Source organism: Lonchura striata, chromosome Z (assembly GCF_050655825.1).
Source record: "Lonchura striata isolate lonStrDom1 chromosome Z, ASM5065582v1, whole genome shotgun sequence".
NCBI lineage: Eukaryota > Metazoa > Chordata > Aves > Passeriformes > Estrildidae > Lonchura > Lonchura striata.
Genome location: NC_140740.1, coordinates 7,914,955 through 7,936,073, shown reverse-complemented (window position 1 = coordinate 7,936,073; position 21,119 = coordinate 7,914,955). Strand labels below are relative to the sequence as shown.

Genomic DNA, 21,119 nt, shown 5'->3' with positions numbered 1-21,119 from the left:
GTACTTACCTATACCTAGAAATTTGGATGGATTTGCTTTTTGCAGTCTCTGAATTACAAGAGATTGTTATGTCCCTGACATATGTTTTAGTCCTCAGTTTTTGTGGATTGTTAGCCACAGTTTTATTTATGTATAAAGACTTTCTGCCTTCTTGTTATTAATTTAGATACTCACCTTGTTCTTCTGTTTATAATTTTTTTTGTCTATTTCCACAGTTTTAGCATGTTTAAGGTTTCTCCTTTTGTTTCTGTTGGAGGGATGTAACCATATATTGTGTCATTGTCTACTTTTCAAAATAAATGAAATTAATTGTCAGAAGCTGGCCTTGAGTAATATTGTGTCATTGGCATATCTACATGGGGTGGCATTTATTGTGTGCTGAAGTCAAAGGTCACATTTCAATACCAGGAGCTATAAATCTAGAAATTTAGTTTGTTGTGAGCTAAGCTTTTATAATGCTCTTTCTTAACTCTTTTATGAATACTTTGTTATCACTTTGGAATGACTGAATGTCTAGCTGGAAGGAGCTGGAAAACCTGGGAAAAACTTGAGCTCAGTGGCATAATTATTTCTTTTAAAGCCAAAATATGTGTGAAAACTTTTCTCTATCTGCAGCATTTATTTCCTTAAGGTCAGTTTCCCTGAGGCATTTGCGCTGCACATTGATGGCGATTTAAAAAAAGATAAACTAAACATTATGAGCTAAAATTTTTCTCAGTTTATTGTCCCATCCACCATTTTTTCTTCTAGTCTAGGTGATTATTAGGTGACAGGAGTCTAATAATTATGATTGCAAGAACTTTAGATTAGCAAATTTGCCTTTTAATTGAAAATAGACTGAAACATTCTTTCCCTGGATGGCTGTTTGTTTCCTGGATGATTTTACTGTATGCAGTAAAATCTTAAATGCATTTCTATTAGAAATAGAAATACTAGACTCCAGAATGAGTGAAAAAGCCAACCTTTTCTTTGTAAATATAAAACTTTCATAATTGAATTTTGCAAGCTTCACAGTAGTTTATGGTGTGACATATTGTATACCCATCAGTTTCTATTAACATTAAACTGTTTGTTCAACAGCTGATGGCAGTAGAATTATAATTAGATCTATTTATGAAATTCTTTGTAGAGATAAAGAAAATTGGATGTTTTCCTCTGTGCTAATTAATATGTAGAACAACTGTGTATGCTGCTTCACTGCATTTTGCTACTTTAAAAAACAAATTACAATATGAAAATAATACTGTAACTGTGTTCCCTGAATTAAATATAGATCCAAGACTCTATTTTAAAGTTGAGTGAATATGATAATTTGATTTATGTCACAATTAGTTGAGGTGTTCTGCTGAGGAGTAATGTGTAGCAACTGTATTTAGTCCTTAAAACGGATGGGAAAATCAGATACTTTACATGGTAATGAGGTTTCTGAAAGAGATACAGTATTATTAAATTGTGACTTATGTGAATTTGATAATTTTAGTGTAAATTTTCAATTTAGTTTTGCTGTTGAAGGTGGTTTGTTGCAGTTCACAGGTCACAAGCCCATACTGATGGTACATGGTATGATTTAGATGTGCTAATATTTCATAAGCTGAAAACTGATAAGGAATGTATTTTAAACACATGCACAGACAACTTGTAGGTCTTAAACTACAACATATGGAGATAATTTTAGATTATTTGATCTAGGACATGCTTGAGTAGGAATAGCCAAACACAGAATAACCCAAGAAATAATGCAGCATTTTTGCCTGTGCTACCACCTTGCCTTACTCTTCTGGCTTCCCTGAACGGTGCCACTATGGACCAGCTTCCAACAGCTTTGTCCTCTCCTTTTTCATCTAGTCTTCATCCTGTAACTGTACATGACCTCTTCCCTTCCTTCCAAATTCTCTTCAGTCACCTTCCAGTATTTCCCCATGTTCCACATACCTTTCCTTCTCCAGAAAGACCTTACGGTGTTTATGTTTTAACCTGAAGATGACCAGATTGACTCTGTAGCCTACTGTATTTAGAAAAAAGTCTGTATGATACTTTTGTATAATACTCTGAAGTCAGTTGAAGTTTTCAGGTCAGGAATAATGTATATACGGGAGAAATTTAGTTCCAAAGGCAGATGTGAAAATAGGATTTTACACCATCCTGTTATGTTTTTGTGCTGGTGTCAGACATGCATATTTGGGGGTGTTTAATTTCTGGGATATTATTCTGATGTGTTGGATTATTTTTTCCTTTATAAATGGGCTGCATTTAATTTAGAAATAAATAGTGTGAGTTTTTTTGGGCGGGATATAAAAAAAATTGGTCTCCTCATGAAACATGAGTTTAGATGGTTTGCCAAAGACAAAATCTGCTATGTCTGGCTAAAGTTTAAGATAGACTTGTGAATGTTATCTCTACAAAGCAGTTCTACTTTGGATTTTAATTTTTAAAGTGGATTGTTTAATTCATACCTACTTGAAAAATTCTTCTCTGATGATGGCTCTAGAGATGTGCTTTGTCCTTGTTGTACAGAGTAACTCGGATAAATTGTAGTGTAAGAAATCTGTACCTTCCATGTACAAAATCAGGTCAGCAATTGGATTGTTTTCAATTAAATAAAAGACATAATATCCTTTTAATTTTTATTAATCTGTGTTTGAAATGTAGCTGACAGTGGTGCAAAGTAGCAAGTTTCTGGAGAGCCATAGGAAAGTATAAAGTAATAGAAACGTAGATTGGATTAATGGTAATTTATTACCTAGGGAGTTCCTGAGTCAGAAGTGCTGTCCTAGTTCTTAGTAGCTCTTCAGGATTGTTTTTCTTTTTTTCTTTTTTTTAAATTTTTTGCATACACTTGTTCCTTCACTGTTAAACCATGTAAGTTTTTTTTGTTGTTGAAGAAGATCTGTGTTTTTACTCTTTCCATATAATGCCATATAATGTATGGCTTTTACATTGAAAGAGGTTGTGCAGGTCTGTTTCCTGTGTCTCTTCTTACATGTTCCTCCTCAGACTCTTAGTGCTTCAGGACCCTTCACTGTAGCAATTCTTTCTGTAATTGTCTTGTTTCCGACCCATCTGATGGCATTGCTCTTTTCTAAACCTTTTGTATGTCAAATATATCCTGCTTGAGGTCAACAAATTTCATACTTTTAAGTGAATTTAATCAGTTCAGTAGCATAACAACCCAGTCTATTCCTTTGCTAAATAACATTCTGTTCAGCAGCTACTGAACACTGAGTTTATATTTCCATCAATCTTGCTGTACTGACCCCAAGATCTCATTTCTATGTGCATTTGGATTACTAAACCAGAATAGTTCTTTACCCACGTGCACCTCTCTAAATATTCACTCTGTAATTTACTGTTGTTTTAATTAGTACCTCTTAAGGTTTCTGTGTTGGTTTTGCATGGTCTGGTTTTTGGCAGTGATGGGGGTCACAGAGGTGGCTTCTGTGAGAAGCTGCCAGAAGCTTCCACCATGTCCAGCAGTGCCAATCCCTGAAGGCTCTGAAGATGGAAACGCTGCTGGGTAAAGCTGGGACAGTGAAAGAACTTGGTAATGCCTCTGTGATTACATATTTAAGAGGAAAATCAAAACAAAGGGAGCACAGTTTTTTCTACTCAGAGAAAAGGAAGAGGGAAAACAGCATGGAGACACCCAGGTGAGTGGAGAAGGAGAGGGAGGAAGTGGTCCAGGCACAGAGCCCAGGTTCCTCTGCAGGCTGTGCTGAGCCCATGCTGAAGCAGCTGTGGCCCTGCAGCCCATGGGGGCACGGGGAATGCAGAGATGCTCCCGCAGCCCATGGGGAGTGCCCGTGCTGGAGCGGGGGGATGCCTGGAGGAGGCTGTGATCCACTGGGAGACCCAGCGGAGAGAGGGCCCTTGCTCCTGGGCTGGAGCAGCCTGTCCTTGGAGGGCTGCACCCGTGGCAAGAGAGAGACCCGTGCCACAGCAGTTTTGGGAGGGCTGTCTGCCCGTGAGGGCAGTTCATGCTGCAGCAGGTGGGGTTTGGCTGCTCCTGGTGAGAGTGGACCCACACTGGAGATGTTCATGGAGAGCTGTCTCCCGTGGGAGCGACCCCACGGAGTCACAGGGGAAGGATTCCTCTCCCAAAGCAGTGGAAGATAATCTCAGTGATGAACTGACCAAAATTCCCATGCCCGGTCTCCCTGTGCTGTTGGTGGGAAGGAGGTAGGGGTTGGAGAGAAAAAGGTGTTTTTAATGGTTTATTTGACTTCTCATTATCCTGCCCTGATTTTGTTAGTAATAAACTTACCTTGTACCTTTAAGTTGAGCCTGTTTTGCCCTTGGAGTGTTTTCTTCCTGTCCTTATCTGAACTCACAAGCCCTTCATTAAATTTTTTTCTCTATTCCCAGCTGTGGCAGGAGACAGTGGGCGAGCAGCTTTTCTGGGTGCTTGGATTTGGCCAGTGTCAAACTGTGACAGTTTTTTTTCCAGTTCTTCACATTTGGTTTCCCCGTTTGCTACTTTCAGACAGCATCTTCATCATCATCGTCTTCGTCACCTCATCAGACAATTAAGAGTCCAGCTGGTATTCCTGGGACTCTCCACTGAGTGCCTACTTCCTCCTGTATAAACTAATCATAATATTTTAGCTAAAACTATCTCAAGTACCTTTAAAGTTTCAAAGCTAAGCACCATCCAGTCCTCATAATTTGTTCTCATTTCATTTAGTCTCAACAACCGTTTTTCTGACAGCTTAGAAAAAAGAGATTCATTGACTCTTTCACAAAGTAATATTTCATCCTGGAAATATCTGAAGGTCTGAAGGAAAAAAAAATCTTTTCTTGTACCAGATCCTTTTATATGGTGACTGTTGTTTACTTTTTCTGACAAGGTTGCTGACGCCAATGTATATGAAAGAGGATTTGTTACTGGTTTTCCCTCAAGTTTTTTTTAGTGTGCCTTTAATGTTGCTCTGTTTTGATTTATTTGAGTTCACAGTCCCGTGTGTATTCCTTATATGACACAGATCTTCAAGGTTTGCTTTCAAGCAGCTGTTTTGCCACTTAGCTATGAATGCTTACATTTTCCTTTTTCTCAACTACTTTGTGATGGGTAGTAGACGTGTTTTTACTTAGATAATTTATTTTATGTTTATAAGAAATGGAGTGGTGTGAATGAGATTACTTTAGGTAGCATGTGTTTATCTGTGCATATACTTATGACTATGCACTTGATATTTGCAGATATGAGATTAATTTAAAATTATCTTATTTGCTGAAAAAGTAATGAGATACTTGGTAAATATAAAGAAGACAGCAAGGATTCATTAAAAGCTTGTGTGTCTGTTCTGGTTATAGCTGAATTAGAGTTGATTTTCTTCACAGTAGCTGTTGTGGGGCTGCATTTTGGATTTGTGCTGGGAAAAGTGTTGATAGCATACCCCACATAGCTGTGCAGTCACTGTGGCAAAGAATGGGATAGGTGTGCTCATGAAGTACCTTGTTGCTCTGCAGTTCAACCCTCAGCTGGTCCTGTCAGCTTGAACTTGAGGACTTCTGGTCTCAGTGGTGCAAGGCTGAGGCTGTAGAGCCAATCCTGATCAGGATATCAGTGTGATAGGGAAATGCTGAGGTGTAGGAGACAAGCTGCCCGTTTTGAGCAGGAGTAACAGTGTGAGGGTTATATACAGCTGCTTATATGTAGACTGACTGCATCATTAGTTTGTTAGGAATATAGGTAGCAATAGAAATGCTTGAATACAAAAATGTAATATATTTATAGTGAATCTAGTGTAGGAAGACATCTCTCTTCTAAAAATAAAATTTTGCAAATAAAAAAAAAAAGCTTTGAGATAGTAATGCATCTGAGATATCTTTCTTGTTGGTAGTTGTATTATTTTTATACTTGTAGTTTTTATATACTTTTAGATAAAGAATTCTTACGTTTCTGCTGAAAGATAACCTTTTTCTTACAAAGTTTATTAATTAGAAAACCTAGACATTTGATAATGTCAATTTATTAATTAATAATTACATTTGATCATGTCAATTAATAATTAACTAATTAATTGGAAGTGGTTGTATTTTTCCTTCTTCAGAGAAGTACATTAAAAATTACTGTAGAAAAAGGGGCAAACCTGACATAAATTTACCAGGTGTGTCATCTGTAGGCCTGTATACTTTTTAAATCACCATGTGCATTTTTGTTTTGTTTTCTTGCAGGAAAGGAGACAGAGAAAGCCAAAGATCGGTGTGAAAAAGCCACTATGAAACTTCATATGTTGCATAACCAGTATGTGTTGGCACTGAAAGGAGCACAATTACATCAGCACCAGTATTACGATACTACACTTCCCCTCTTACTTGATTCACTACAGAAGATGCAAGAAGAAATGATTAAAGCCCTGTAAGATGTGTTCTTAAATATTTCTAACTTGTAAATTTTTATGTGTAGTATTCTAATTAATTTATAAGAACAGTTGGAAATAAGAAGCTGTGATTAATTACTTGTATATCAGGGGATAACAGTTGAAAAAAGTCTATCCAAATGATGCAGACGGTATTTGTGAGTGCTTACTTAAGCAACAAGACACCATCTTCTTAAAAATTCTTACAGATTGACTGCAGTGTTTATATTTGACCTCATGATTTTTCCTTCTGCTAATAGACTATACCAAGTTTGTTGCCTCTCTGGTAGTCATTATTATGAAATTCCACCAGCAACAAATGTGGTTTAAACTGCCCAACTGTCTTGAAAGTGATTGTAGAAGAGCCACAGTCTGATGCACAGTTAATGGTATGGGTGGGAGGATTAACAGGATTATGTAAACTTGATTTCACTGTAAGGAGTCTCCCCTTAAAAATACTATGACCTCTTTCCTAAAAGACCATTCTTACATCATTACAGAGTATGTGCAAAGTGATGATATCTGAAAACAGATATTGAGGACTTTCATCCCTCCTTTCTAATTTTGAAGCACCAAAGGGTGGTTACCTTTTTTTGTAAGTGTTCTTAATTCAGATGTGAAACACTCTTATTTAATTTATATTCTTGCCTATTCTGAAGTCACAATTTGTCTTGACTGCAGTACGCAGGAAGTGAGGGACAGTTGAGGATTCCACACTTTATATGGTGCAGGCATCATTAGCTTCCCTATAGAGTAATTTTTTTGGTTCAGGTGCTGGTATTGAAATAAATCTTTGTAGTACTCCCTGTACAGTCCTTTTAATTTTGCGTGCAAGATTACACCAAAAGGCTACAGTTAAATGTGTGTGCTCTAATTCAGGTGATTTTTTTTAGAATCACGAGATATAATAATTAACTGAGGAAATATATGATAGAACAAGATCTTATTGAAACTTACCTTTGCTCTTCCTGGAGTAAAAACCTGTAAAAAATTCTTTTGTCACTACATAGACATTTTTGTGAGTTCTGAATGTATTGGAAAATTATTCTATTATAATACCTTTGGTGCACATATAGAGATGCTGATTTCAAATGCAGAGCTTAGTGTGAGAACCTCTGTGAAGCTAAACTTCCTCAATTATCCTAATTTTGCAGGTGAATTAGTTTTTTAAACCTAAAAAAGTATAGATTAATATTGCTACTATTTTTTTCCTCTTTTTTGTCATTGTAATTGATATATTCTTTTTCTCTTAGATATGGCATTGCTGTAGTTGATGTTTAGGTATCTTTTCATCACACTCCATTAAGTATTTTCTGGAACTTTTTCACACATGATATTCTCAGAAAAGACAAGATTTAATGCCTTCACTTCTCTGTTTTCTGCTCAGTACAAGTGCACTGAAAAAAATCCTATCATACCATTGTTTTTTACAGAGCAAACAAAACTTGAGATCTTATCCAGGAAAAATGCATTTACACTTTTTCCTCTGCATATTTGGCTAGCCAAAATCCATTAGTGTTTTTTGAGTGACCACCATGCTTCAGATCCTGGAAAACTAGAAAATTTATCAGAGATAAAAATGAAATAGGAAATAATAATGAAGGTTAGGAAGGAAATTAAAAGTTAAGGAAGGAAAACTAAAAAGTTAAGGAGAATAGAAGGGTTTTCCGAGTATGTGTTACCAGATGCTATTAAGAGTAGTGTCACACCTCTTCCTCTGCCATTCACTTCTCATTTGGTTTTTCCCACTCTTGGAAGCAGGTAAAGACAAGCTTGAGTGTCTTGTACTTGATCACAGCAAGTTCTTGGTTAATTTTCTCTCCTCTTTTAAATATATGCTTACTTGTGATTTATGCCTATTTTTGTTTGAATGACAATATATATAAAAAACATTAGAAAGACGGAAAATCAGTGTTGAAAGGAAATGTGTGCATTTCTGTAAATCATTATCCCTTATGCCAGATTATATTTTGTCATGAAATATGAAAATCTTCAATGTTACAAATGGGTAATACAATGACTGGCTCTCATAGTTAAGGGATGAATGTTGTGTGTATGTTAAGAGAAGTACTGTTGATGTATGGTTATGTTGTTATAGTTTGTTGGGATACCCTGTCTTCTCCCCATAGTCCCTTTTCCTGTCTGTATGGTTGGCACTGGACAGCCTTGGTTGTCAGGGTTGCTGGGGGCATGTGGAGGGGAGGTCGTGTCCCTGTGCCCCTTGCATGGGCAGATGGGAATGGGAAAAGCTTGTTACTATGGGGGTGTGTGACAACCCCTGACCTCTGATCGGGTTGTAGGAAAGTATTCTCCACCAACAAACAGCAAAGAAGAGTTGACTGACAGACTTTGGGAGGTGCCAGGGTTGGCTGATGCGATTTCCCCCCTCCCAGGGGTATAAAAGCTGGAGCCATTTTGTGGATGTGTCTCTGGTGGTTGGCCACGCTCACAGCGCTGGCCTTTTTCCTGATTCAGTCCTTTGCTGTGTCTGTTGAGGTTTAAAAAACATTTGAAATTTTAATGTGAGCGGTTGTTTCTCACATTCTGTGTAGGTTATAACAAGCGTCACATGTCCTTTGTGAAGGAGTGTCATCACTGAACTGTATACATTCCCTTTCCTTGTAATCTCTCCAGTTTTTAGTTTAGCTATGCTGTATGTTGGTGCACTGAAATCAACAGAAGGAACATGGTCTTAAGAGTCTCTAGCCAGCCTAAGCCTGTAGAGGAAAGTCCTCAGGTGATGCATTGTTTCTTTGAATAATATATTGTCGTATTTTTCCCTTTTTAGCCAGTTGGAACAAGACTTTGTAGAAACAACAATTTGAAAATTTGAAGCATCTTCAATGCCATCTATGCCTTCAGTGCCATGTTATACACTAGACTTTTTTTTCCTCTCTAGAAAAGGGATATTGGATGAATATAGCGAGATCACCAGTCTTGTAACAGAAGAGATTGTGAATGTCCATAAAGAGATCCAGACCTCGGTGGAACAGATAGACCCTAACTCTGAGTATAATGACTTCATAGATACTCACAGGTAAGCATTTTCATCTCATTGTTTCTTCTTGAGAAAACCCTGCAACTGCTTAAATGTTCAGAGGAATTTGTTTCTGTTTGGTTCATTTTACCTTGTTACTTTTAAAACTTCATCCTAATTGCAAAAGTGTTTTACTTTGCACATACAGAAGACTGGCTGAACAGTCTGTTTGGCTGGCTCTAGAAAAACAGATTTCCAGTTACATGAGAAAAGCCATAACTTTGGTACTGACAGCAGACTACACATTATAGTCTAGACTCAACGTGAGACAATTTACTGTTTATTTGGATGCATTTGCATTCTGGGCTAAACTTGTTCTAGTTGAAAGTGATCTCTAGGTACCTTTGTACTCTGCAGCTATTGCAGGTTGAGACTTCAGAACATGCAGATAATGCAAGAAAGTTCTTACTTAAAAAGTGTATTTCCCATTTGTTGAACTATTACTCTGTTTTAGTGTATGAAGAAATAGCTCTAAGACTTCTTGTATTATTTTTTTGTGGTTGTTATATGTGAATTGGTGGTTGTCATGTGCAGGTTTATGATGGAAACAAGTAAGAGTCACCCATTCACATTGGTAGTCTTTGAGAACCTTGATTGTGCTGTGAACTTGATTCAAAGAACTGTAGTGTGTTTTATTGTCTCATGAGCCTTTAGAATTATGTTTTCTTTACAGGAAAAAGAATATGTATCCAGTTTCTATCTATCATTATATTTCGTCTATAATTTTAACTATAGTTAATGAAATACTTCAAAACCTAATGATTTGCTCTATGATCTACCCAAAGATACATGTTGATTTTGAAATTATAACAATTATTTGCTAAATTAGGTCATCAGAAGTTGTTGAACAAGAAATAGAGTTTGATACATCTTTACTAGAAGAAAATGAAAACCTCCAAGCTAATGAGATCATGTGGAATAATTTAACAGCAGAAAGTTTGCAAGTCATGTAAGTCTTCACAAACCTTTCATCCTTTGGAAGTGCTATTCTATGTTATATCTATGCTCACTTAGATCTTTGCATGGCTGTATCTCCATTTTTAAGGTCCAATTTTCTAAGTGTCATTTTTCAAAAGAAAAATGACAGCTTTGCATACATAACTGTTTAACAGTTTTTAACAACGTGTATTTTAAGGGAACATGACGAGAAACTGTTTTTTACAGTTTAAGGTAAACTTATATTTATGAATGACAGCTAGGTAGTTTGGTAGTTAAAAGTCGGTATTGACTAGCTAACCTTTCTAAACAATGAGCTATGGTGTCTCCTGATAAATATTTTCAGGCTACAGACTCTTTCCCATGCTGGATGTACTGTACTATGCACAAAATCCTTCTCCTTAGTCTCCTCAAAAACTTGCCCTTATTTTCAAAGTATGGAATTCTCTGTGCCAGTTAATAAAATTCCTCAAATCTATGATGAATCCTCCTTGGGAAGGTGCTGGTTCATTTTCCCAAAAGTGTTTCCACATTCACTACCTTAGGAAAAACAGCAAAATATTTTGATGAAACCACTGAGTTACGTGGTCAGTGATTTAAATCACTGTATAAAATTTTCATGAATAAATTTATTTCTCTTGTTTTTTTAATTTTTGCTTTTTTTTTATAAAGGAGATTGTTATTCATTATTGTAAACTTTGGAACACATTAACTTAGTAACACAGATGTAGCTGTTGTATAGCATTTCACAGAGCTTTTACCTATTCAGGATGATGAACTACTTCTCCGTGTTTTGTTAATATATTGCCTACTTAAATGTCTTCATAACTTTTACCAAGTTCACCTTTAGTAATTTGTTATAGGGAACGAATTGACTGCTGAGATTATTATGTTTGTATATTATCAGCCTCAACTTTTGACATAAAATGGTCCCGCGTGGTCATCTGTGAGATTGCAACTGTTAATAATGCATTAAAAATGGGAAATTCAGGATTTCATTGGTTGATGATGTTTTTGCTATGTCTGCTGTATTTTAGTTCATGTGAGCCTTAACTGAAATATTTTCCCCTTGGAAAGTATAACTGATGCAAATAAGACATTGATGATGCATTGTGGGAATTGTTACTTTTAGTTTTCTTTAATTTAATTTCACTTCCTTAATCTTTATTATCTTTATTTCTTGTAGGTTTTCATGAAAACAAAAATCAGTGTGAAGTATTTTCAAATGTAAACACGTTGCTGTATCTACTGCAGGTTACTCTCATGCCTGTGTTTTTTCAAAATGACAGAAACTCTGGATTTTAGTAATTCCTTTTTAAGGCTGTTAATCATCATCTCTTTTTTCTCCACATAATATGATTCCTTTCTGTAAATCTATTCCATTGATAATTGAATATTTTCAATTAAAAATATTGAAATATATTTTAATCTGAAATACCTGCCTATTTAGTCATGAAGCAGCTTTATTTTATGAAAGGATCTCATGATAATTAAACCACTCAAATTCCTTTAAACATGCTTCTCTTTTTATATATTCTGCATCATTACTATACTGAGATTATTCCTGCCTAAACTGTGAGATGTTGTACATCTTGATGTACTTCAGCACAGTAGCAAGAAATATATACATATCGAGCCTCCCTTTTCAACAGAATATTAAAATTTTTGAAAGAGTCTGTCTTTGGCTTGCCTTTGGTATCCAAACAGCAGCATATCTAAATAAAAGAGATAAAATCTTGCTTTTCTAATAAATATTTCTGATTAAATATATAATTTTGTTATGAATGTATATCTGTATATTTACCTACATATATACATTTTCAGTACAATTTTCATAGTGTCCTGTTGCAAACCATTAATCCGCTTGAAATTATTTTGCAAATTGGAGAAATTTTATGGTGTGACATTATTTCTGGAACTCAAATCAGGTAGCTCTTTGAAGCATTGCTGTCTTTAAGGTGTTCACTTTATGATATAGATTTAGGGTTCTGAGAAAAACAGTTAAACCATAGTAGGTCAGACCAAAGATAGACACTCAGCTTTTTTCATTCCCATGTTAGACAACAGGAAAAATGTCTTGAGAGGAGAACAAACTGGGATGATCATATAATGCTATTTCCTCAGCCTCTGATAATTTTAATTTCTGAAATATTTTGAGATAAATGTCTTTAATAGCCATGGAGGTAGTTTATAATATCCTTGGAAGTACTTTTCTTCTGTGTTCTTTTTCAGTCAGGTTCAGTGTTTAAAAGTATCTGTTGTACATAGAATTTTTGATCAAGGAATTCCAGAAATTAACTTCCTATTTTGTGAACCTGCTGTTATCTTTTTTTCATTTTATGACTCTTAAGCTTTTGTTTTGGAAGAGAAGAGGAACAATCTATTCCTTTTTGCCTATGATAATGTAAATTTCTTTTCACCTTCTGTTCTGTGACCTCTTTTTCAGAGCAATCTTTTAGCTTTAATCTGTTCTTTCACAAAGTTTACTCATCCTTTATCCATATGGTTGTCTTTATTTGAATGTTTTCAAGGTTGCTATATTGGGTTTGAGATGAATGACTAGAATTTCACAGGTAATGCAGATAGACAGTTTAGAGGGAGGCCTTCCAAGGTTTCATGTGCTCTTATTCTGTTTTGGTTTTAACAAATCCTAGAGAAGCATTCAATTTGATTTTCTGATCCCAGCAGCTCATCAAGCCAGTGTTTTCAGGGAATTACCTACTGTATCTCCAAGGTTTTATTTCTGAGCAGAACTGGTCATTTTAGATCCATGATTCATTCTCTATATAAATAAAGCTTTGGGTTATTTTTTTCCCCACTATATATTTGCCGATTTCCATATGTATTGAAATGACAGTCCAGGTACAGAGTGTCACAATGTCCAGGATAATTCTTTTTTATTCTTCACATTCAGCCTTACTCCTACCTCAACATTATATAATCAGCATTCTTTGTCACTTTTCAAACTATCCTTTTTTTTGGATTATTATGAACATAGCAGCAGTGCAGATTATTTATGAAGTTCCACTGTTCCCTGGGACTGTAAAAACTGTTCATTATTATCCTGTTTGTCCTTTTGCTTTTTAATGTTAATGCAGGTGAGAACCCTTCATTGTTTGTTACAGTTCTCAGTAACTGTCATTACTCATATACCTTGTTAACTGTGTTTTTAGATATGTTCTTACAGTCTTGCTTTAAATCCACTGCAACAAACAGAAAAAAAAAAAACCCACCCGTATTTCTGGTAACTGTGTATAACTAGAAATTTGCAAGCAAGAGAAGTCTAATCATTTATCCATGGTTGATAACTTTTAAAAGGTCAGCTCTGTACATGATGAAACAATAGAAATTTGACTTTTGATCTTCAGTATTAAAGTCATGGCCTTGGATCTTTGTAGTGCTACATTATATTTCTGTAGAGAGCTACCTTCAGTATCTACCAAAAAAGCGCACATGGCGGATTTATTTCACAAGCATTTAAAGCATTCAAAGGCTTATATTTATTTATAGTCAATAATATTTGGTTGAATCAGCTGTTTTATTGACTATACAATAGAAAAATGACAGCTTTGCATACATAACTGTTTAACAGTTTTAACAATGTATATTTTAAGGGAACATGATGAGAAATCTGGTTTCTCCATTTTAAGGTAAACTTGTATTTATAATAAAATTTTGACAGGTAGTTTGGTAGTTAAAAGTCAGTGTTGACTAGCTAACCTTTCTAAACAAAGAGCTATGGAGTCTCCTGATAAATATTCACAGATGTCACTGAATAATACTGAGAAATTCTGAAAAGTGTAGCAGAGTAAGAGTTTATGCTTTGAAGAGTTATGTGTTAAAAGCTGAGAGGAGGCAACCAGAATAAACTAAAAATTGATCAATGAGCATAGTAATATCCTGTTACTCTGAAATATGAGTTCTTTAAGATCAAGCATTTATTTTAATTGATAGTTGCAGCAGAACAGAGCTTTAAACTTAAGAAATATAAATGAAAGCTTTCCAGGTAAGGGTATTCTGTGATTTTTAAAGTGTTATAGTGATTAACTGTTAAGTCGTTGAAACCCTTTTGTAAACTGATTGTATCCAGAAGGCAAATACAAAACCACAAGAAAATTCCTTTGGCAAACTACAGCCAAGATAATGCCAGACAAATACAGTTATCAGCTGTAGCCAGTTTGAATGAAAGATCTTGTTTAATAGAACTGGAGTGCAAGGAGGCAAGTGGTTTTGGTCCACCTGTTAGCTTTTTCTTTTCTCTAAGATAAACAAAAATGTCCTGAAGTATCTCAGAAGCTTCAGAAAGAACTACGTCAACTTAATGTTTGAATCTGATACTGCAATATAAAATATAAAATCTAACGAAGATGTTGTATCTGCATGTATATGCTCATTCCTTTTACTGACAAAGTCTTATCAGTATGTTTTTAATTTCATGACTGTTGATGCTGGATCATTAGATAAAACATCTGCTTCTGGTAAATCAGTTGTTAACCAAATACAGTGTTGAAAAAAATTTTATTTAGAAAGCTGATCAAAAATTTTTAAAAATTACTTTATTTAGTAAGGTATTAAAATAAAAAAGTTAGTTGGTAATAAGTTGGAGACTCAGTATAAGAAAACACAGAGATTTTGACAGCCTAAAATTAATAAAAATGTATATGAAAAGCAGAGCTGTGAGGACGTTACTTTGAGGGAAATGTTTTAAGTATTTATCTTATCTCAGAATAAACACATATAGAAGGTTTGTCTTTTGGGAAATAAATTTTGGTCTTTCACTCTGTTGCTTTTTTTAGTGATTTTAGTCTCCTAGAATTAAGTGCATGAATGAGTATGGATCATATATAATCAACATTGTATAAAATAATATTGAGAGGAGAGGACTGATTCAGTGTTTAGATCCAAATAACTCAATTTGGTATATATGGATGTGTGGAATGTACCTCCTAGATATTTAGAGAGTTGAGTGTACCACTCCCTGGTCTGGAAAGGTTTTGGGCCCTAGATCTGTGCAGTGGTAAATGCTACATACATTTTGCTTGTGTTCCACTCTTTACTTCAGTAATTTTATTGAAATTGGGCTTGAAAATAGAGGGGAAATGAAGTTAAAGATATGTACATAAATGACAAAAAGGAAACAAGATGTACATGCTTATTTATTTTTACAGATTGTTCTGACTTAACAATTTCTTGATTGGTACATATTTTAGAAGTTATCATTATGTAAGCCATTTGCATGCATTGTTTAGAATGCAAATGTTGTTATACATTCATGGATTTTTTTTGTTATTAGAATATTTACCAGGATAATTATGAAGTGTAGTAATGGTTTAAAATGTAATGCCCCTTCTCTGTTAGTATTGAGTGGTTTTGTACTTTAGTTGGAATTAACCATTACTAGAGATTGTAACCTAAAAAGGATAATATTAAAGAAAGATACAATCATTATTACAACAGAAGGTGATGATTTGTACTTTTACTATTTCTAAAAGTAAATACAACCCCATTACTGATTCTGTGTATTTATTTATCATATGCTTTATGAGTCAGAAGGCTTTTGTCTTTCTTAAAACATCTCATAAATTAGTAATATATTAGGAAGGCATAAATTTGTGGAATTCATTGCATATTCTGGAAAAAATACTTTCTTGCTAGGAGAACCTGCAGGCAGGAGATCATTCTGTTAACCTTGGGTGTATGCAGAGGCTCACATAGAACCTCTAACAATGCAGATTAGCAATGTAAAGGTCCAGCCACACAAAAAAAAGAACTATCACTAAGTACTGAGTAACATAATCTAAAAAATAATGCTCTTTTACATCTTCAGGAAAAAGATTACAGTGTTTCCAGATATATATAGTTTATGCATTCACAGGTTGGGGTTTTGGAATCTGTTTTACAGGTTAAAAACAGTAATAGAAGAACTGATGCAGACACAGCAAACCCTTCTGAGCAAAGAGGAACTTGTTTTGGATCTAGAGAAAAAAATAGAAGAGTCATCTAAGACATGTGAAAAGAAATCCGAGTAAGTTGAAATTTAAATTACAAAATACAGTAGTTTGAGGGGGAAAAATGTCTATAATACAATTCCTAAAACTTAAATGAGACATAGCCTTCACTAATCTTGTTCTGCTTTTGGGTTTATCAGTTACTGTGAAAAACAACAGTAAGTTAGTTTCTTGTTTCTAAAATAAACCTTGCCACTGCATACCCCAACTCATTGAAGAACTGAGCAGCTCTGTAAGTTTAAGATAATTGTCGTGGTTTGGCATGGCTCAAGAGCTGGGCCTTTTATTAATTCAGTTCAGCTTGTTCAAGGAAGATGAGTGAGTTCAGTTGCCTTTCTGTTTGGCAGAATTCCTTGTGGAAGTGTAATTCTGTGAAACGCTTTCAGAGTCATGTGCAAGACTTTCTTACACAGTAATATGTTTGCAACTTGTCAGCTTAAGTTCATTCTTCTTTGTATTTTCTTTACAGAAGTGTAAATGTAAAGAATGTGAATCTCATACCCTGATGTAGTGCATAGTAAATGCCAAATGTGAGAGATTAGTGAGTGTTTTAGTGCACCATAAATGAAACATTATTAAAAAGAATCTTCCTTGGGCAACATCTTTAGGTTTTTCTTCTACCTTTGGTTAGAAAAAATATTCACATACTCTTCAAAACTGATGTCAGTACAACAGATAAAGAAACCTTTTGTCTGTAGTGATATTTTTCTGATTCTTGTTGCAATCAATTTTAATCTTACTAATTTGATCATAAATATTTGTTTACAGTACCAGTAGTGAATTGGAATGCAAGTCCTTCAGGTAGTCCTTCATTCACTGAAGAAGTCTTGATGCTCTTTGTTGATGGAACCTTGTTCCATGAAACATCATATAGTATTTCTCATCCAAAACTTTATTTTTGTATCTGTTGTCAGTGTTTCAAATAGATATTTTGTGTCCTTTCTTTGGTGAAGTTCACATGCACCCACAATGTGTTTTCCAATTTTTGGTTCTTGACCAGTCTTTGCTGTATGCTATTTAAGGGATAAACTATATTTAAACTAGTTGAGTTTGATGGGGTGATGTTTGGTTTTTCTCCCTCAGTACTGTTTTGTTACTAGTTATTACTCCTTGAAAATAGTTTAGACCATCACTGTATTTCTTACTGTGTGAAGACTTCTCTGACTGATTCTTTAGCAGATGTTTATGGTGTTGAGGAGATAATTTCAGTTCAAATTGCACCAGTACCTGTTTGTCTTATTAAAAGGCAGGGAATCTGGTGTAGCTGTCTAGCTGTACAGTGAAGGCTTCCCTGAAATCATCCTTGTTCTGTTTTGTCATTGATGATGCCTGCCTCCAACAAACAACCTTTTCACCTTTTAGCTGCAGTGCAGAGTGATTAGGATATTTCAGGATGCTTACTGTTCCCAGAATATCTTGTCCAGCTGTTGCACTGGGTTTAATTATGACTACATTAGGTTATACCTTATGGCAATGTCTTGTTGCTATTATCCTGGCACTAATATCCCTTTCCATCTTCAAAAGATGATATTACCTTCAACACAGAAAATGCTTTAATTGTATTTTATTTATATATGTATATGTCAAGAATACCATCTGCCCTTCCAACATGATAGCATATTGAATATTTGGGTTTTGATTTAGTTCACCTTTTTACCACTTTCTCATGTGTTGCTCCTATCTACAGAGATTCTTCATAAAAGATCTGACTCTGTGAAGTTGCTAGTAGCTATTAGTAGCGACAAGAACTTCGCAGTTTCCACTCAGGCACGCCACAGGCAAATAATTTTATAGATTCTAATTCCTCATACATGAGTGGAGTGGCAAGCACTGAATGTTGGATTTGGGAAACCAAATCAGATTGTAATCCATTTTGCCACAGTTGAGAAAGAGACACGCTTGTGAGTGACTTTTCAGGGTATGTCTTGTTATTTCTGTATCCTGATCAGTTGGAACCATTCTGGGTTTGGGGATGTTACTCCAGCCAGAGTGTATTCACCAAACCCTTGCTGATGGTTCAAACCTGTTATTTTCACATGGTGATGTCCTTTTTTGTCATAAAGGAGACCAGATGAAAACACTTTATCTTCAGGATAACTTCAGAATAATAGTTCATTTGCTTCTCTGATGCTTTTAAATATGTGCAAGTTCATGCCAAATCTCAGTTTTGGATTTGAGAACTGTGTCTGCATACCTCACACCCATTTTGAATGAACAATCATTTTGCTGATGGTGAGGAGTTTTGTTCATTACTGACTTGATATAATACTCACCTATATGAACATAATTTGTATCTTTTCCTGCCAAAGAGAATTTTATGATAGGTGGTTCCCCTGTTAATTTGAAACCCATTTGAATACTCATTTGGCTGAGCATCAGTTTGTGAAGGATCAATCCCTATATGAACAATTTCTGCTTTTCTTTTTTTCTTTAAGCATAGGGCTTGCAGGGATTGTCTTCAAGGGATTATTGTGAAGATCCAGAGTGATACAATACTGTGATTTTTCTTCATATTGCCCTCATTCTTCATAATTCTGGTTCATCTACCTCCTTCATCTGTTCTTGTAGACTGTGAGAAGTCTGAATCTCCTGTAGACCACATGTCACTGGGCACTGCTTGAGTGCTTTTAAAGGTGTCTGTATTGTACTGTGGGTGATTCTATTGCTTGGGCATCTTCTGTCAGTCTTTGGTTTTGGTAGTTCTTTGGGATGATGGAGTCATTTGAGTACCTGCAGGTACTCTTCAAGTGCATTTCCTTCAATATCATTTAATCACGGTTGTCTCAAATAGTCAAGAGTATGAGTGGTATTCAGAGAAGAACTATAAAAATAAGCAGATGATGAAAAGTTGCTTTTAGCTCCTTGTAAAGATAAATTTATTTAGCTTCATAAGACAGTTATAACCCAATCCAGAAATACTTCGAGTGCAGAGGGAAAAACCACGTATCTCTTATGTGATGCCATATGAATTTATACTGGATGTGAAGGGAGTTTAATATTGCAAATTATTACTGCACACTTATTGGAGTGTCCGTGCAAACAACTACACTGATTGGAGTGAATTTCTCATCACTTGAAATCATTATCTAAAATTTACTTATTCTCTCAGGGAAAGGGAACCCCAGTGTTCATAAATTTAATCAAAAGTGAATGAAAACAGGAGTTTCACCTATATTTATTAATCATGATTTTTGTGATAGAAGAGAATGTTTTTGTGATAGAGAGAAGAGAATGAGTATTTGAAAATGAGAATTTTGCTTTTATTATTTTGTTGCTTTGAAATTTTTCTGGAATTTCACCTTTGAATAAAAGAGTATGTTGAGGAATTGTCATGCTTTCTTCCTCACAACTTTTATAAAGCAAATAGACTATTTTCAGTCATGCACGATTTTAAATTGTTATTTTTCTTTTCAGTATTGTACTCTTGCTGAGCCAAAAGCAGGCACTTGAAGAACTTAAGCAAACAGTCCAGCAATTAAAATGCTCTGAGGCAAAATTTGCAGCCCAGAAAGAACTACTGGAACAAAAGGTTCAAGAGAATGATGGGAAAGAGCCACCACCTGTAGTGAATTACGAAGAAGATGCCAGATCAGTGACTTCTATGGTAAGTTTTACATCTGTTTTACTGAATTGTGTAGCCCTTACACTGTACTTCAGATCTGGGATCAGAGTATCAAGCTACTCACTGAGATTATTTAAAGTGAATGGACTTCTCTTTGCATTTTTGGAGACTTGTTTGGACAAAAGGTTCAGTTGCATGATATTTTTTCGTTTTAAGTGGCAGTAACTCAGTAACTCATAACAGTCTGTGTCTGGGGACTTGGGTTCATCTTCTCCACACTTGATGCTTAGATTTTCATTACACTGTTTAATAAAGAAAATCTTAACCCTTACATAGATTTAGTAAATGTGACTGGGTAGCTACTGGTAATTTCCTTGGCTGTATTGAAGAAATAAATTTAGAATTGTAGGTAGAAAATTAACAGCAAAATCTCTTGGAATTGCTGCACATGTTATGTAATTGAGAAATTAATTTTATGTACTGTAATTACTCTTTCCTCAAAACAGAAATGAACACCATTCTCTTTATAACTTATTTTTAAATGTGTACATGCTCTTAAATGATTAAAATAAAATTTTTTTGGTCTGATGACACCTCATACAGTTTAAGTAAGTACCTTACTTTGCTAATATTTTGTGTGACTTCCTTTTCTCAGTTGTCTTGCAGCTATGTGCAGAGTTTGTAGGCTACAAAAAAAAAAAAGCAAACAAACAGCACCTGTTTACTAAAGGGACAAACAGTTTTTGCCTTTGTGTATTAGTTTTGACATGTAGGAGATATTTGTGACTTTTTTCTTTGAGGTTTAGCCTGACATTCTTTTTCGCCTGTAGGGCAGTAGCTCTGTGAAATGATAATGAAATAGCTGCTTCTGAGGGGAGAGATGTTTTTCTTCCTCTGTCTATTGTGGAACTGTTTGATTCCCATTCTACAATTTGCTTGATTGTCAGCATTTTCTTGCTTCCATTGCTGTTTAATATTTACAAGGCACTATGAGGTGGTTGTCATTTATGCTGGTAAAAAACATTATTTTACAAAGCTTGTATGCTTGTCGTGACTTAGAAGGAGTTGAAAAAGTACAAAAAGATGAAGAGAGAGAAAAGGATCAGGATAATAATTGCAAACAATTAGGGGGCTTGAAATCTTTTTGGGGCAGGCTATCTTGTTAGTTATTTAATACCACATCCTGTAGCAGTGCTAGTGATTAGTGTCTGCTGGTA

The 21,119-nt window shown here is 35.1% G+C and overlaps 1 protein-coding gene across 3 annotated transcripts in view; it reads left to right on the top strand.

The window, feature by feature from the left end:
* Positions 1 to 21,119, top strand: part of FER (FER tyrosine kinase) — a 153,981-nt gene that overhangs the window by 34,491 nt on the left and 98,371 nt on the right. For all 3 annotated transcript variants that reach the window (XM_021524773.4, XM_021524774.4, XM_085566655.1), the window contains 5 exons: positions 6,175 to 6,358; positions 9,259 to 9,396; positions 10,226 to 10,345; positions 16,235 to 16,357; positions 19,755 to 19,944. In XM_021524773.4, coding sequence (XP_021380448.1) covers positions 6,175 to 6,358; positions 9,259 to 9,396; positions 10,226 to 10,345; positions 16,235 to 16,357; positions 19,755 to 19,944 — 755 coding nt within the window. The remainder of the gene's footprint in view (positions 1 to 6,174; positions 6,359 to 9,258; positions 9,397 to 10,225; positions 10,346 to 16,234; positions 16,358 to 19,754; positions 19,945 to 21,119) is intronic.